This window comes from Caretta caretta, chromosome 23 (genome assembly GCF_965140235.1).
Source record: "Caretta caretta isolate rCarCar2 chromosome 23, rCarCar1.hap1, whole genome shotgun sequence".
NCBI classification, from domain to species: Eukaryota; Metazoa; Chordata; order Testudines; family Cheloniidae; genus Caretta; species Caretta caretta.
Genome location: NC_134228.1, coordinates 15461689 through 15477581, shown reverse-complemented (window position 1 = coordinate 15477581; position 15893 = coordinate 15461689). Strand labels below are relative to the sequence as shown.

At 56.7% G+C, this 15893-nt stretch overlaps 1 protein-coding gene across 2 annotated transcripts; it reads left to right on the top strand.

Annotated features, from left to right (window-relative positions):
* Positions 1-17: 17 nt before the first annotated feature.
* Positions 18-15890, top strand: G6PD (glucose-6-phosphate dehydrogenase). 2 transcript variants are annotated; one of them, XM_048833537.2, is made up of 13 exons: positions 18-168; positions 1141-1280; positions 5607-5644; positions 5755-5863; positions 6083-6300; positions 6457-6615; positions 6802-6927; positions 7716-7809; positions 12302-12488; positions 13058-13293; positions 13667-13743; positions 14549-14641; positions 15004-15890. In XM_048833537.2, exons 1-13 carry the CDS (start codon positions 105-107, stop codon positions 15092-15094), a joined length of 1632 nt encoding a protein of 543 aa, XP_048689494.2. In that variant the 5' UTR covers positions 18-104; the 3' UTR covers positions 15095-15890. The 2 variants fall into 2 exon arrangements, with proteins under 2 accessions (XP_048689494.2, XP_048689495.1); XM_048833538.2 differs by lacking the exons at positions 18-168; positions 1141-1280 and adding an exon at positions 5305-5367.
* Positions 15891-15893: the final 3 nt, after the last annotated feature.

The window sequence follows — 15893 nt, the reverse complement described above, 5'->3', positions numbered from 1 at the left end:
GGAACCGGCCCTGAAGACGCAGCACCGCTTCCGCCTCGCTAGGTGTCATGGCGGGGTCGGGGTGAGGCCGCCGATTGGCCGGGTGGCCAGGGGGCGGGGCCGCGATGGGGAGCCGGGCGAGCGTTGGACCGGCGGCAGAGCGGGAGCGGGAGCGAGACCTGGGGAGCGGTAGGGAGCGCCCGGGGCGGGGGGGCGCTGGGGGAGGCGGGGGGCATGTGGGAGCGGGGGGGGCGCTGGGGAAGCGGGGGGTATGTGGGAGCGGGGGGGGCGCTGGGGAAGCGGGGGGCATGTGGGAGCGGGGGGGGCGCTGGGGAAGCGGGGGGCATGTGGGAGCGGGGGGGGCGCTGGGGAAGCGGGGGGCATGTGGGAGCGGGGGGGGCGCTGGGGAAGCGGGGGGCATGTGGGAGCGGGGGGGGCGCTGGGGAAGCGGGGGGCATGTGGGAGCGGGGGGGCGCTGGGGGAGGCGGGGGGCATGTGGGAGCGGGGGGGCACTGGGGGAGGCGGGGGGCGCTGGGGAAGCGGGAGACGTGGGGGGGGCGCTGGGGGAGGCGGGGGGCATGTGGGAGCAGGGGGCGCTGTGGGAAGCGGGAGGCATGTGCGGGAGGTGGGGCGCTGGGGGATGTGGGAGCAGAGGGGCAATGGGGGTGGGGGGCTCTGGGGAGGACAGGAGCAAACGGGGCATGGAGTAGTGGGAGGGGACCAGGAGTTAGAGGGCACTAGGGGTAGGAATGGGGGGAGCAGGGGGACACTGGGCGGGAGTGAAGGCACTGGGAGGGTAGGAAGGTGCTGGGGGATGAGGAGCAAGTGGGTGTGGTTCGCTGGGGTGGCTGGAGCTAGGTGTCACTGGGGAGCAGTGGTTCTGGTGTCTGGGGCTGTACTTGGGGCAGGACCCAACAGTGACCCCTCCCCTCACTCCTATCCTGGGACTTCTCTTCACATCCCCACCAGGCCTCATTTCATCTCCGCCATGGGGCTTCTCTGCCCGGCAGCTCAGTATCTGCCCGTCCTGTTGGACAAGCAGAGACCTGTTGCCCTGCTCCCCAGGGTGCTGGTGGAGGAGCCACAAACTGGGCCGGCCAGCCCTCCCGGGGCGGGGAGTCCAGCTCACACAAACCAGCCTGGTCTCTCTCTTGCTCTTAGGGAGCAGCAATTCAAGCACCATGACTCTTCAGTGGGAGCTGAGCCGCTCGCAGGTGTGTGGGATGATGCGCGAGGAGCTGTGCCAGGGCAAGGACTTCCTCCAGTCCGACACCCACATCTTCATCATCATGGGGGCCTCGGTGAGTACCCACAGCCCACCCTGGAGCCATTGAGGCAGGTGCCCCATGCCGGCGTCTTCTCCTGAGTCGCCTGGCCCTTGCAGTGCCTCCAGCCTTAACCCAGATCACCCTGTACCAGAGTCTGCACAGGCAGCGCTGAGGGGTCACAAGGAGCTCCCTGTAGCTCTCTGTGGAGCGCTGAGGGAGGGGATGGATCTGGGCAGCGGGCCCCAGGGATGGACCCAGATCCCCCTCAAAGGGCTCTGTGTTTCCGTGGGCTGGGACCCTGAAATCCCTCTGGCCCATGGCTCTGGGGGCTGACAAGATTGATCTTCTCCTGGAGAGACGGCAGCCCTGAAGCACCAAGTGGCCGCAGGATTGTCCCTGGTCTCGAGCCTCCCTTGGGGCTACTCAGGTACTTCTGCACTGGGCTCGAAGGAGAGGGCAGGGATTGTACCAATTGAGATAAATAATGTTGATGGCTGCAGCCAGGCTGCCCGGCACTGGGTACAGAGTGACTCAACTTCCTGAACCATGTTGTGTAACACAGGCAGTGATTGCAGCTCATTGTGTAACCTGGCTCCCGCAGCAGCAGCTTGTGGGATGGGGGTGCGGGTGGGGAGTTAATCCCTGCAGGCACAGATCAGGTTTAGCTGTGTGCCCCGCCATGGGGAAACCCGAGGCCTGGGTGCACTGCTGATGCTGGCTGTGGTGATGAGACAGTGCGGGGGGCAGGCCCTGGCTTGGCCAAGCCGCCGTTATCTCGATCCTGTGAACAGTAGCATGATTTCAACAAGCAAATGTGTGTGACTGAGATTGTCCCGGTGCCCTCAAATTCACCCACCGCCCCAAATTTGCCCTGACACCCCCAGATGCCCCCAAAACTGCCCCACCCCACAGGCATGCTTTAGGCCCCTGAAACCACCCCATACTCACCTCAATGCCCCCCAAACTGTCCCAGTTCCCTCCCCAGGGCCTTCAGTTTAACCATTTTCTACCTCAAAGTCCGGTTCCCTCTGCTCTCAGAGAGGCCGTGATGGTGACGCTCATGCTGCAGGATCCATGGTGTTAGCAAAAGGGGAAGTGCCAGGCACTGCTGAGTCACTGTGCCCAGAGGAGAGCAAGGCTGCTCTAGCCCCGGTGCTGGTGGTGGATGTCCTTGTGCAGCAAGAAGTGTATGGTCACATGGAGGTGGCTATCGCTATAAGTCCTGGCGCAGATGAGCCCCAGGTAGCTCTTACCTCTACGTAGCTTGGTATGGTCAATGCTACACTGCTCACCCTTGCTATCTTCATGGAAGTAAACCTACCTTAGCTTGCAGCAGTGTGGGACATCTAGTCCAACACGTGTGTGTCCCAGGCCAGAGAATCTCACCTACTTCGGTCCCTGGTTAGCCAGTACCTTGTGTGAGGTTCCAGCATCTTCCATCAAGGCAGCCTGGCTGGACTCGGAGGCAGCAGAGACAGAGAAGTCCTCATTTCCCTTGGGAGTTGGTTCCGATGGCTAATCACCCCCACAGGTGCTGTATTGCTGGACTGAATTTCTCTGGCTTCAGCTTCCCTTTCCCAGTGCTGGGGCTGCCTTTCTCCACAGCGCTGGAATCAGTCTTCCCTTTGAAACAGAGGGAGCCGTTTAGGGCTCTTGCATTTTTCTGCAGCCCTTGAATAATTTTTCTGGTTCTTTTCTCCGCCCTCTTTAGTTTTTCCATAGTCGTTTTAAAATGTGGCCACCAGAACTGGACACAATATCCCAAGGCCGTGTCTGGTGGTAAAATCCACTCCCTGCTTCTGCTCACGGCTGCCCTGTTGCTACACCCCAGGATCCCACGAATCCCTTTGGCCACAGTGTGGCCCTGGGAGCTCAGGTTGTTCACTAAGGCCCGTAGGTCCTTCTCAGATTCATGGCTTTCCAGAGACCGCCCCCATGCAGTGGGTTCCTTGTTCCTAGGTGTGTGTAAAGCACACCTCTCTTTGCAGAGATTGGGGCTGGGGCGGACAACACATGCACTCCCACCACCCCACCCCTAGTGGGAGCAGAGCCCCTGTTACACTAGGCACTGCATGGACACTCAGTCCCTACGCTGTAGTGGGGAAACTGAGGCATGGAGCGATTCGGTGACTAGTCCAAGGTCACACAGGGCAATTGAACTCAGGAGCCCAGCTCCCTTTCTAGGCAGGCATTCCTCCAGCTTCATGTGAAGTGGGTTAACCCCAAGCTAGTGGAGCCGATGCCTTCCATAGCCTCTCTCACATCAGGGAATCATGGGCAGGAGCTAGGCATCCCCACACTATGAGCCAGGCCTGGGTCAGCTGTGGTGGGGAGCTGCCCCTGCCATCGCTTGGGGTCTCTGTGGGTCAGGCAGGGATGGCCCAGGCTGAATCCCTGGCACCTGCCCCTCCCCAGCAGAGGGAGGAAGGAGAAAGCTGGCTTATTGTTTGTGATAGATAAGGAGCTTCCTTGGCTTCCTGTTCATTTCCCCAGGGCTTTGTGAGGGGAAATGGGCCAGGTTCTGGGGGAGCTGTTCATTTTCCCCAGGGCTTTCTGGGGGGGACCTGAGCCAGGTTCTGGCGGAGCAGAATCTGGGACACGGAATGAGCAAAAGGTAGTGTCTGGCTCCTGGGCAGGGCGGGTGGCAAACATGAATGTCCTTGCTGTCGTGTGGTGGGGAGGGGAGCTGTGGACGTGCTGGTTCGGCTGGGCCGGACACCTGGCTCTCACTGGCATATTTTCCCCTAGCTGACCAGGGCCCTGCTCAGCCATGTCCTGGCCTCGGACTGACATCCCTACTCTGTGGGTGTGTTTGTGTGTATGTATGCTGACTTGCTACAAGCCCAGACACCTTCCGCCTGGGGCACTGCCCCTGCTGTGTCATGCAGGGGAGGAAGGCTGTGACTCACTGCTTTGTTTTGTCCCCATCTCCCTGAACTAGTTTGCATTGAAATGGGCTGGTGGGTGGAGCCAACATGGACTAGGTCAGACTGGGAGCCACACCCCCACCGCGACTCTCAGAGCAAACTTACATAACCCTCCACCAGGCTGGGCCTAGCTGAATAGGAGGCAGCTAAGCTGCTGCAGGTTCTGAACGGGGCAAGAGGGTGGGATGGGGGGGGGTGGCCCTTTGCAGCTGGCAGAGAAGCCCTCTGAGCTAGATCTTTGGGGAATCAATCCACGCACCTAGTGTGATCCTCCCTGCCCCACCCCCTGTGTCTAACTTGCCGCAGAGGTCCTGCTGTGTCCGCACCCACCTCCCTGCCGCCCATGTCTGACCCTCCCCAGAGCTCCTGCTGCATCCACATCCACACCCACCTCCCTGTCGTCGTCCCCCACCCTATGTCTTACCCACCCCATAGGTCTTGCTGTGTCCACACCCACCTCCCTGCCTCCCACCCCCATGTCTGACCCTCCCCAGAGCTCCTGCTGCATCTGCACCCACCTCCCTGCCCCCTGTGTCTGACCCTCCCCAGAGCAGCATCCCAAGGGGACAGCCTGGCTCTACAGAGCCCCCAAATCCCCAGGGTGGGACAGACGGACAGGGATCCATGCCCACGCACAACATGTGGCCCCATCTGGGGGACGTCCCTGCCCAGTGCAGACAGGGGGCTGGTGTTTGCTTCCACTGGCTGCCGCAGACAATGAGCCTGTGTTGTCAGCCTGCGTGCACAGAGTTCATGGTCAGCAGGAGGTCAGATGGCATGGTCTGTGTGGCTCAGGCTGGGGAGTTGCCCTGTCAACCACTGCCCCTTGCACCAAGAACCGCCTTTCTTTTGGGTGCTGAGCCTCCATGACTCAGCAAATCCCTGTTGCTTGCAACCCAATCAGCGTGATCTCTCTCCCCCCACCCCGCCCCAGAACAAACAGCACCCGTGCTAAGGCTGTGGGGTTTGCAAGTGGGGCCTGGCACAGAGCCCGCGAGTTCACCTGCCTGCAGCGCTGTGGCAGCTTGGTTTTGCTCCGCCCTCCCGCAGAGCCACACCCCACCCTGGGTAAAGGCCCAAAGCTGCAAAGAAAGGACGTGTGAGATTATGGGTAGACCTGGGGGCACTGTGTCATGCAGAGAGGGTTGCGGAATTTACCCTCTAGGGGGCTCTGGCTCTGATCCAGCCCCAAGGTGAGGACTGGCTGGCTCAGGGAGCAGGGAATGGGGCACTGGGCCTTTCCCCTGTAGGGGGTGCTGGCTCTGATATGGCTGCAGGGCAGGGACTGGCTGGCTCGGGAGGGCAGGGAATGGGGCACAAGGCCTTTCCCATCTAGGGGGTGCCAGCTCCCATCAGGGCAGGGAGGTGGGAATGGGGCATGGGGCCTTTCCCTGCCTGTTTGCTACTGTGACATCCCCTTTGTCTGTTCCAGGGCGACTTGGCCAAGAAGAAGATCTACCCGACCATCTGGTAAGTCCCTCTTTCTGCCCTCTGCCACCCTCACCAGGCCGGGGTTGTGTGGTGGTGACCCGGTGCCTTGGTGGTCTGGCATCGAGTGACCCAGCTGAACTCTCTTCCAGGTGGCTCTTCCGGGATGGTCTCCTGCCCGATGATACCTACGTGATGGGCTACGCCCGTTCCAAGATCACCGTGGCCGACATCCGCAAGCAGAGCCAGCCCTACTTCAAGGTGTGGCCCTCTCACCGCACCCACTGGCCTCTCTCCAGAGCAGGGGAGGGCCTGGGGTCCTTAGCCTTGGGGTGTGTGCGTCTGGGGTACAGCTCCCCTAAATAGCGGGGGGGCAGGGCCTTTATCCCTGGGATTAGGTGGCTAGGTGTCCCTCGGTGCCTTAGCTGACTGGGAAGGCTGTGTCCCTCAGCTGATCGCAGCCGCGTCCCCTCCTCGCAGGTGGAGCCGGATGAGCAGGAGAAGCTGGAGGAGTTCTTCGCCCGGAACAGCTACATGTCGGGGACTTACGATGACAGCACCTCCTTCCGGCGGCTGAATGCCCACCTGGACGCACTGCACAATGGGGACAAGGCCAACCGGCTCTTCTACCTCGCACTGCCCCCTAGCGTCTACGAACACGTCACCCGCAACATCAAGGAGTGCTGCATGGGCCACGGGTGAGAGACGGGTGGGGCAGGGTCTAAGCATGAGCGCTTAGGGGAAGGGGTTAGGGCACAGGCCTGGGGTGTGTGAGAACCCCATGGGGTGAGGGCTCCGAGGTTCCCCTCTAGTTGCAGCCACATTTGACACCCTCTGCTCTCCCCTCCCCCCAGGGGCTGGAACCGCATCATCGTGGAGAAGCCATTCGGGAAGGACCTAGAGAGCTCCAACAAACTGTCCAATCACATTGCATCGCTCTTCCGGGAGGACCAGATCTACCGCATTGACCACTACCTGGGCAAGGAGATGGTGCAGAACCTCATGGTGCTGAGGTGGGGCTGGCTGGGAGATGGGGCAGAGCCGGGGGAAAGCGTGGCTGGGCCCTTTCCCAAGGGAAGAACCGGGCGGGTGGCAGGGGAGCATTAAGGGCCCCTCACTGTCTGTCAGGGTGAGACCCCCCCCAAAGCCCGCCAGTATGGTAGCTCCCCCCTCAGACAGGCTCTGCGTCTCCCTGGCAGGTTCGGGAACCGGATCTTCGGCCCTGTGTGGAACCGGGACAATGTGGCCTGCGTCATCCTGACCTTCAAGGAGCCATTCGGCACAGAGGGGCGGGGCGGCTACTTCGATGAGTTTGGGATCATCCGGTGAGCGGGGCAGGGGGCCCTGTTCTTGGCATGGAGGCGGCAGGCAGAGCCGTGCTGGCTTGGCCGCTGGAAGGGTGGGTAAAGACGGTACCAGATAGGGAGAGCAAGGGGAATCCCAGACCGGCTGGCACTGACCCCCTCCTCCTGCTGGGAGGGAGGGATCCAGGGCAGAGGCTCTCAATCTTTCCAGATGACTTTCAGGAGTCTGATTTGTCTCATTTACCCCAAGTTTTACCTCATTTAAAAACCATTTGTTTGCAAAGTCCGACATAAAACTACAAACGTGGCACAGCACAGGATTACTGGGAAATTGCTGATGTTCTCATTGTTACCATAGAATTATAAAATACATCCATTGGAATATAAATATTGTACTTACATTTTAGTGGATAGTATACAGAGCTGTATAAACAAGTCCTCATCCATATGAAATTTTAGTTTGTACTGAAGTTGCGAGTGCTTTTCATGTAGCCTGTTGTGAAACTAGGCAAATATCTAGATGTACTGATGTACCCCCTGGAAGACCTCTGAGTAGCCCCTGGGGCACACATACCCCTGGTTGAGAACCACTGATCTCGGGGGGTGGATGGAGGAGAGGTGGGATCATCCTGGGGGGCTGGATGGGGGCCGTGCTGGGATGGGGATTCCCGCACTGACCCCTCCCCCTGCTGGGAGGGAAGGACCCAGGGCACTGGGGGTAGATGGAGGAGATGGGATTGTGCTGGGGGACTGGACGAGGATCGTGTTGGGGCAGTGATTCCCGCGCTGACTCCTCCCCCTCCTGGCAGCGATGTGATGCAGAACCACCTGCTGCAGATGCTCTGCCTGGTGGCCATGGAGAAACCAGCCTCCACCAACTCAGACGATGTGCGGGATGAAAAGGTAGGTCACTGCACAGGGACCAAGCACCCCAGGCCCTGCCCCAGGGGGCATCCTGCTTGGCAAGGAGTGCTGGGACCCAGGGCACGGCCTGTCCCAGGAGGTGTCGTGCCCTCCCCACCCCTCCAGCTCTATGCTTAGCTGCTCCTGTCCTAATGGATTGGGTTGAGGTGCTCTCTTGTGGCCCAAAGCGAACAAGGGCAGCTAACAGGGAGTTTTGAGAGGGAATTTTGAAGGGGAGTGGGAAGGGGGCAAGGTACACTTGCCATTCTTTAAAACCTTTACACTAAACTATAATCAAAACTTCTTGATTTAAACAAAAACCCTATCATTAACCTAGGTAACTTTAGGAGAAAATGCAGGCAGAAGTCCAGCAACGGAGTGGGGGCTATCCTGTTTATTGCACTTAGTGTAGCATTTATGATTACCTGCCCTGTGGGCAGGTGGCGTATGTGTGCTTTCAGTGCAAGGAGCTCCTGGCCCTCAGATGCCGTGTACGGGCTTTGGAGGCCAGGGTGGTGGAACTTGAGGAGCTAAGGGAGGCAGAGAGGTATGTTGATGAGGCTTTCCAGGGCACTATAGATTTGTCCCACCTCCAGTCAGACAGCCCCTGCACTGTTAAGGAGGATGAAAGGCCCAGAGAAGGAGAGCAGTCAACGGGAAGAGAGGGAAATCTTCCCATAGTTGGGACCCTCCTTCCAGATCATATTGGGGTATCCTCTCATACTGAGGTTACCTCTCCGGGGGAGGGAACTTCAGTCATTAGGAAAAAGCAGGTTTTAGTAATGGGAGATTCTATCATTAGAAACATAGATAGCTGGCAAAAAGAAAAGGAGTACTTGTGGCACCTTAGAGACTAACCAATTTATTTGAGCATGAGCTTTCGTGAGCTACAGCTCACTTCATCAGATGCATGCATCTGATGAAGTGAGCTGTAGCTCACGAAAGCTCATGCTCAAATAAATTGGTTAGTCTCTAAGGTGCCACAAGTGCTCCTTTTCTTTTTGCGAATACAGACTAACACGGCTGTTACTCTGAAACCTGTCATAGATAGCTGGGTTTGTGATGACCGGGAGAACCATATGGTGACTTGCCTGCCTGGTGCGAAGGTTGCAGATCTTTCGAGGCATCTAGATACACTTATGTGTAGAGCTGGGGAGGAGCTGGTGGTCATGGTACATGTAGGTACCAATGACGCAGGGAAGGATAGGAGAGAAGTCCTGGAGGCCAAATTTAGGCTGCTAGGACAGAGACTGAAATCCAGGACCTCTATGCGCAGGGCCAGGTAGGCAGGCAAAGCTTCAGAGTCTCAATGCATGGATGAGACGATGGTGTAGAGAGGAGGGATTTAGATTTATTAGGAACTGGGGAAATTTTTGGGATGGGGGAGCCTATACAGGAAGGATGGGCTCCATCTAAACCAAAGTGGATCCAAACGGCTGGCACTTAACATTAAAAAGGTTGCAGAGCAGTTTTTAAACTAAGAGATGGGGGAAAGTCGATTGCTGCAGAGGCGTATGTGGATAGGACAGAGACTTCTCTTAGAGGAGAGTCTATTGATAGAGATTCTCTAGGTTTTAGTCAGGAGGTGGGGATGAAAGAGGACAAAGTATGGGCCAGATCAGACGAGAAACATTCACATAAAGAATCTGACACATCAGAAGAGGGCAGACAAATAAACAGTGACAAGTTTTTAAAGTGCTTGTACACAAATGCTAGAAGTCTAAATAATAAGATGGGTGAACTAGAGTGCCTCATGGTAAAGAAGGATATTGATATAATAGGCATCACAGAAACCTGGTGGAGGGAGGACAATCAATGGGACACAATCATAACGGTATAAAATATATCGGAGGGACAGAACAGGTCGTGCAGCTGGTACAGGAACCCACAAGGGGAGAGGCAACATCTAGTTCTGAGTGGAGTGCAGGATCTGGTCCAAGAGGTAACTATAACAGGACTGTTTGGAAATAGTGACCATAATATAACAACATTTAACATTCCTGTGGTGGGAAGAACACCTCAACAGCCCAACACTGTGGCATTTAATTTTAGAAAGGGGAACTATGCAAAAATGAGGACTTTAGTTAAACAGAAATTAAAAGGTACAGTGACTAGAGTGAAACCCCTGCAAGCTGCATGGACACGTTTCAAAGACACCATAATAGAGGCTCAACTTAAATGTATACCCCAAATTAAAAAACACAGTAAAAGAACTAAAAAAGAGCCACCGTGGCTTAACAACCATGTAAAAGAAGCAGTGAGAAATAAAAAGGCATCTTTTAAAAAGTGGAAGTCAAATCCTAGTGAGGTAAATAGAAAGGAGCATAAACACTGCCAAATTAAATATAAAAATGTAATAAGAAAAGCCAAAAAGGAGTTTGAAGAACAGCTAGCCAAAAACTCAAAGGGTAATAACAAAATGTTTGTTAAGTACATCAGAAGCAGGAAGCCTGCTAAACAACCAGTGGGGCCCCTGGATGATCGAGATACAAAAGGAGCACTTAAAGATGGTAAAGTCATTGTGGAGAAACTAAATGAATTATTTGCTTCAGTCTTCACGGCTGAGGATGTTAGGGAGATTCCCAAACCTGAGCCTTCTTTTCTAGGTGACAAATCTGAGGAATTGTTGACACTAGAGGAGGTTTTGAAATTAATTGAGAAACTTAACAGTAACAAGTCACTGGGACCAGATGGCATTCCCCCAAGAGTTCTGAAAGAACTCAAATGTGAAATTGCTGAACTATTAACTATGGTTTGTATCCTGTCCTTTAAATCAGCTACTGTACTCAATGACTGGAAGATAGCTAATATAACACCAATATTTAAGAAGGGCTCTAGAAGTGATCCTGGCAATTACAAACCAGTAAGTCTAACGTCAATACCGGGCAAATTAGTTGAAACAATAGTAAAGAATAAAATTGTCAGAGACATAAAAGAACATAAATTGTTGCACAAAAGTCAACATGGTTTCTGTAAAAGGAGATCATGTCTTACTAATCTATTAGAGTTCTTTGGGGGGGTCAACAAACATGTGGACAAAGGGGATCCAGTGGACATAGTGTACTTAGATTTCCAGAAAGCCTTTGACAAGGTCCCTTACCAAAGGCTCGTACGTAAATTAAGTTGTCATGGGATAAGAGGGAAGATCCTTTCATGGACTGAGAACTGGTTAAAAGACAGGGCACAAAGGGTAGGAATAAATGGTAAATGTTCAGAATGGAGAGGAGTAACTAGTGGTGTTCCCCAAGGGTCAGTCCCAGGACCAATCCTATTCAACCTGTTCATAAATGACCTGGAGAAAGGGGTAAACAGCGAGGTGGCAAAGTTTCCAGATGATACTAAACTGCTCAAGATAGTTAAGACCAAAGCAGACTGTGAAGAACTTCAAAAAGATCTCACAAAACTATGTGATTGGGCAGTCAAAATGGCAAATGAAATTTAATGTGGATAAATGTCAAGTAATGCACATTGGAAAAAATAACCTCAACTATACATACAGTATGATGGGGGCTAATTTAGCTACAACTAATCAGGAGAAAGATCTTGGAGTCATCATGGATAGTTCTCTGAAGATGTCCATGCAGTGTGTAGCGGCAGTCAAAAAAGCAAACGGGATGTTAGGAATCATTTAAAAAGGGATAGAGAATAAGACGGAGAATATTTTATTGCCCTTATATAAATCCATGGTGCGCCCACATCTTGAATACTACATACAGGGGTGGTCCCCTCATTTCAAAAAAGATATACTGGCATTAGAAAAGGGCAACTAAAATGATTAGGGGTTTGGAATGGGCCCCATATGAGGAGAGATTAAAGAGGCTAGGATTTTTCATCTTGGAAAAGAGGAGACTAAGGGGGATATGATAGAGGTCTATAAAATCATGAGTGGTGTGGAGAAAGTGAATAAGGAAAAGTTATTTACTTGTTCCCATAATATAAGAACTAGGGGCCACCAAATGAAATTAATGGGCAGCAGGTTTAAAACAAATAAAAGGAAGTTCTTCTTCACTCAGCACACAGTCAACCTGTGGAACTCCTTGCCTGGACTATAACAGGGTTTAAAAGAGAACTGGATAAATTCATGGAAGTTAAGTCCATTAATGACTGTTAGCCAGGATGGGTAAGGAATGGTGTCCCTAGCCTCTGTTTGTCAGAGGGTGGAGGTGGATGGCAGGAGAGAGATCACTAGATCATTACTTGTTAGGTTCACTCCCTCTGGGGCACCTGGCATTGGCCACTGTTAGTAGACAGGATACTGGACTGGATGGACCTTTGGTCTGACCCCAGTATGCCCATTCTTATGTTGAACCGGACTGGCTACTTCCCTGGTGCAATGGCGCTGACCCTGTACTGCCCCGTCCGTCCCCTGCCACCCTCCGAGCCCCTTTACCCTGGGCTCCCCCACCCTGTGCTCCCCACGCCTCTTCCCCTTCCCCAGCATCCTGGTCCCCGTGGTGATGCTGGGGACCTAAGCCATCCATCCCCGCCGCAGGTGAAGGTGCTGAAGTGCATCTCGGAGTTGCAGCTGGGCAATGTGGTGCTGGGCCAGTACATGGGGAACCCCGATGGGGTGGGTGAGGCCAGGAAGAGCTACCTGGATGACCCCACCGTCCCCACTGGCTCGAACACAGCCACCTTCGCTATCGCCGTGCTGTACGTGGACAACGAGAGATGGGATGGTGAGCGAGCACTGTGGGGGGGTGACCAGCAGGGGTGCAAGCAAGCTCACAGGAAGGGGGGGGTGAGCAAGCACCGTGGGGAGGTAAGCGAGTACCAAGGGGGGAGGGACTGGGGTGATCGCCATGGGGGGCATGATTGAGCGAGCGTGGTGGGGGATGACCAGAGGGGATGTGAGCGAGCGCTGTGGGGGACATGAGCGGGCGCCTGGCAGTCAGTGTTGTGGTGGGGATGGCATGGGGGAGCAAGTGTCTGGGAGTCAATGCTGTGGGGAGGATGGGATGGGAGGCAAGCGAGGTTGGAGGTGTCAGCGAGCACCTGGGGGTGAGTGCTGTCGGGGTGCTGTTCCTGGGAAAGAATAGGACAGGATGGGATGGGACAGGGTGGCCCTGGACTGGACAGTCCTGAGCAGGGGGAGTGGAACAGGAAAAATCTGATGTCCTCCCCTCTCTCGTGATGTTGCGTGCTGGGGAGTGTCTCTCTCTCCTACACACCCCGTCCCTGCCCCGTGTGTGCTGTCGTGCTATTGGGGTGGGTGGCCCTAGCTCTGTCTCTAACCCCTCCTCCCCAGGTGTCCCGTTCGTGCTACGCTGCGGGAAGGCCTTGAACGAACGCAAGGCCGAGGTGCGGCTGCAGTTCCGGGATGTGCCGGGTGACATCTTCCACCAGCAGTGCAAGCGCAACGAGCTGGTGATCCGGGTGCAGCCCAACGAGGCCGTCTACACCAAGATGATGACCAAGAAACCCGGCATGTTCTTCGACCCCGAGGAGTCAGAGCTGGACCTGACCTACGGCAACCGCTACAAGGTGCTGGCTCCCCCCCACAGCCCCCTCACCCCCCCATTCCCGTCTATCCCCCAGCCCCACTGCCTGAGGAGTCGGAGCTGGACCTGACCTATGGCAACCACTACAAGGTGCCAACCCCAGGCCCCCCCCTTCCCTCCATCCCCCACCCCCACTGTCCTAGGAGTGAGAGCTGGAACTGACCTATGGCAACCGCTACAAGGTGCTGGCTCCCCCCCACAGCCCCCCCTTCCCTCCATCTCCACTGCCATGAGGAGTGAGAGCTGGACCTAACCTATGGCTGCCAAACCAGCCATTCTCACCCCCATCCCAGCCTCCTCTTCCCAACACAACCGCTCCCTTCCTCATACCCCAGTTCATGTCTCCATCTCCCCAGGATGTGAAGCTGCCAGATGCCTACGAGCGACTCATCCTGGACGTCTTCTGTGGCAATCAGATGCACTTTGTGCGCAGGTGGGTGCTGGGCCTCTCTTGCCCTGATCCCCCAACCCCAAGGGCCCCAAGGCAGCCACGTGCTGGGCCTGACTGGCCCTGATCCCTCATCCCCGAGGCAGGTGTTGGGCTCGGTTCCAGCCCTGATTCCCATTCCCAAGGTGGCCAGGTGCTGGGCCTGTCCGGCCCTGATCCCCCATCCCTGAGAGCCCCGGGGCAGCTGGGCTTGGTTCCGGCCCTGATCCCCCATCACCGAGGCAACCACGTGCTGGGCCTGACTGACCCTGATTCCCCATCCCTGAGGGCCCCGGGATGTCTGGGTGCTGGGCTCAGTCCCGGCCCTGATCCCTGTCCCAAGGGCAGCTGGGTGCTGGAGCTGGATCCATGCAGAGTGGGGTGGGTGCGTGCTGGCACCTGGGGACCGTGGGGGAGCGGCTGGGTCTGGGCAGAGCAGGGCAGCTGGAACTGGGCAGGGCAGGTGGGTGCTAGCACCTGGGTACTGTGGGGGAGCAGCTGGGTCTCGGCCTGGGTGGGTGCTGGTACGTGGGGACCATGCAGGAGTGGCTGGGTCTGGACGGGGCAGGTGAGTGCTGGCACATGGGGACCATGTGGGAGTGGCTGGGTCTGGGCTGGGTGGGTGCTGGCCCCCATCCCAGTGTGGGACAGACCCTCCCTTTTGCATGGGATTGCCTCTTCCCATCCAGCACTCACGGGTCACATCCGCCCGCTCAGCACATGACACTGGCTGTCGCTGCTCCCCATGCTGCGCCCCCCGGCTGCCATTGCAGGGGGCACCAGCACTGACGTTACTCCCCTCACTCCCCAGTGATGAGCTGCGCGAAGCCTGGCGCATTTTCACTCCACTGCTGCACAAGATAGAGTCTGAGAGGATCAAACCCATCCCGTACTGCTATGGCAGGTGAGGCCCCAGGGCATTGTGCCAGATTCCCGGGCAGTAGGCACGGCGGGCACTGGGTGGGGGGTGCTGGGGGGCCGGGTGGGGGTGCTGGGGGGCCTGGCAGGGGCACTGGGGAGGCATATGAGGTGCTCGGCAGGGGGTCCTGGGGGGCCTGGCAGGGCACAGGGTGAGGGGTGGGGGTGGCGCTGATTTAGATGGGCATTAAGCTGCCAGAAAGACTTCTCCAGCTGGAGCTGCAGAGGAAGGTGGTGAATGATTGGGGGGGCGGGGGGCCTGCTCCACATCCCATAAGAACCATGTGCCCCACACATGTTGGCAAGCCTGCCTGTGGGCTCTAACCCGGGGGTGTTGCTCTTTTCCAGCCGGGGCCCACCCGAGGCGGATGAGCTGATGAAGAGGGTTGGGTTCCAGTACGAGGGCACCTACCGCTGGGTGAATCCGCACAAGCTCTGAGTCAGGGGCCAGCTGCTGCCTCCCCAGAGCAGCCCTGCTTCTCGCCCTGGGAGGTCCATCTGCTCCGCTCACTGCTCCCCCCCCTCCAGGGAAACCTGGGGTGGGGATATGTGGCTGGGGGCCGAGAGGGAAGGGGAGAGTTGGATATGGGTGGGGAGGCTAGGAGAGAAGGGCAAGGTGTGAGCAGCTGGGGTGGGGGAAGGCTAGCAGAGAACGGCAAGGTGGGAGGAGCTGGACATCGGGGTTGGGGAGGCTGGCAGAGAAGGGCAGGGATGGGATAGCTGGGCACTGGGGATATGTCCTGGACAGCCAAATGAGTTGCGATTTCCACCCCACCCCCCCAACCCCGCCCTCCCTGGTGGGCCCAGGTCCTGGTTCGCCCTGGTCTCCTGCAGCCCTGGCCCAGACACTAATCCCCCATCCATCCCATCTATACCGTCCTCCAAACCCTTCAGTTCCCTGGGTCTGGATTCCCTGCCCCCTCCAGATGCACTCCAGCCAGATCCCTGCCCCGCATTGGGCCTAGATCCCCTTCCCCACCTGCATCCTGGGACCACAACTGGGCCTGGCACAGCCTGTCATGTTTACAGCCCATCTCGCTTCCCACCCGTGCCCTGGGCTCTGGCCTCACACTGGGCTTGCGGGAGGTTAGAGCCTCTGGCTCCAGTGGGGCTCGCTGCCGCCACCTCACCCTGGACTCTGTGCTTTCTTTGCTGCTGAGACATTCCAGCCCCACCGCAGCCCTGGGGCTTCTGTAAATGGCGCCGTTTTGTAAACAGAAATTGTTGGAATCAGAGTC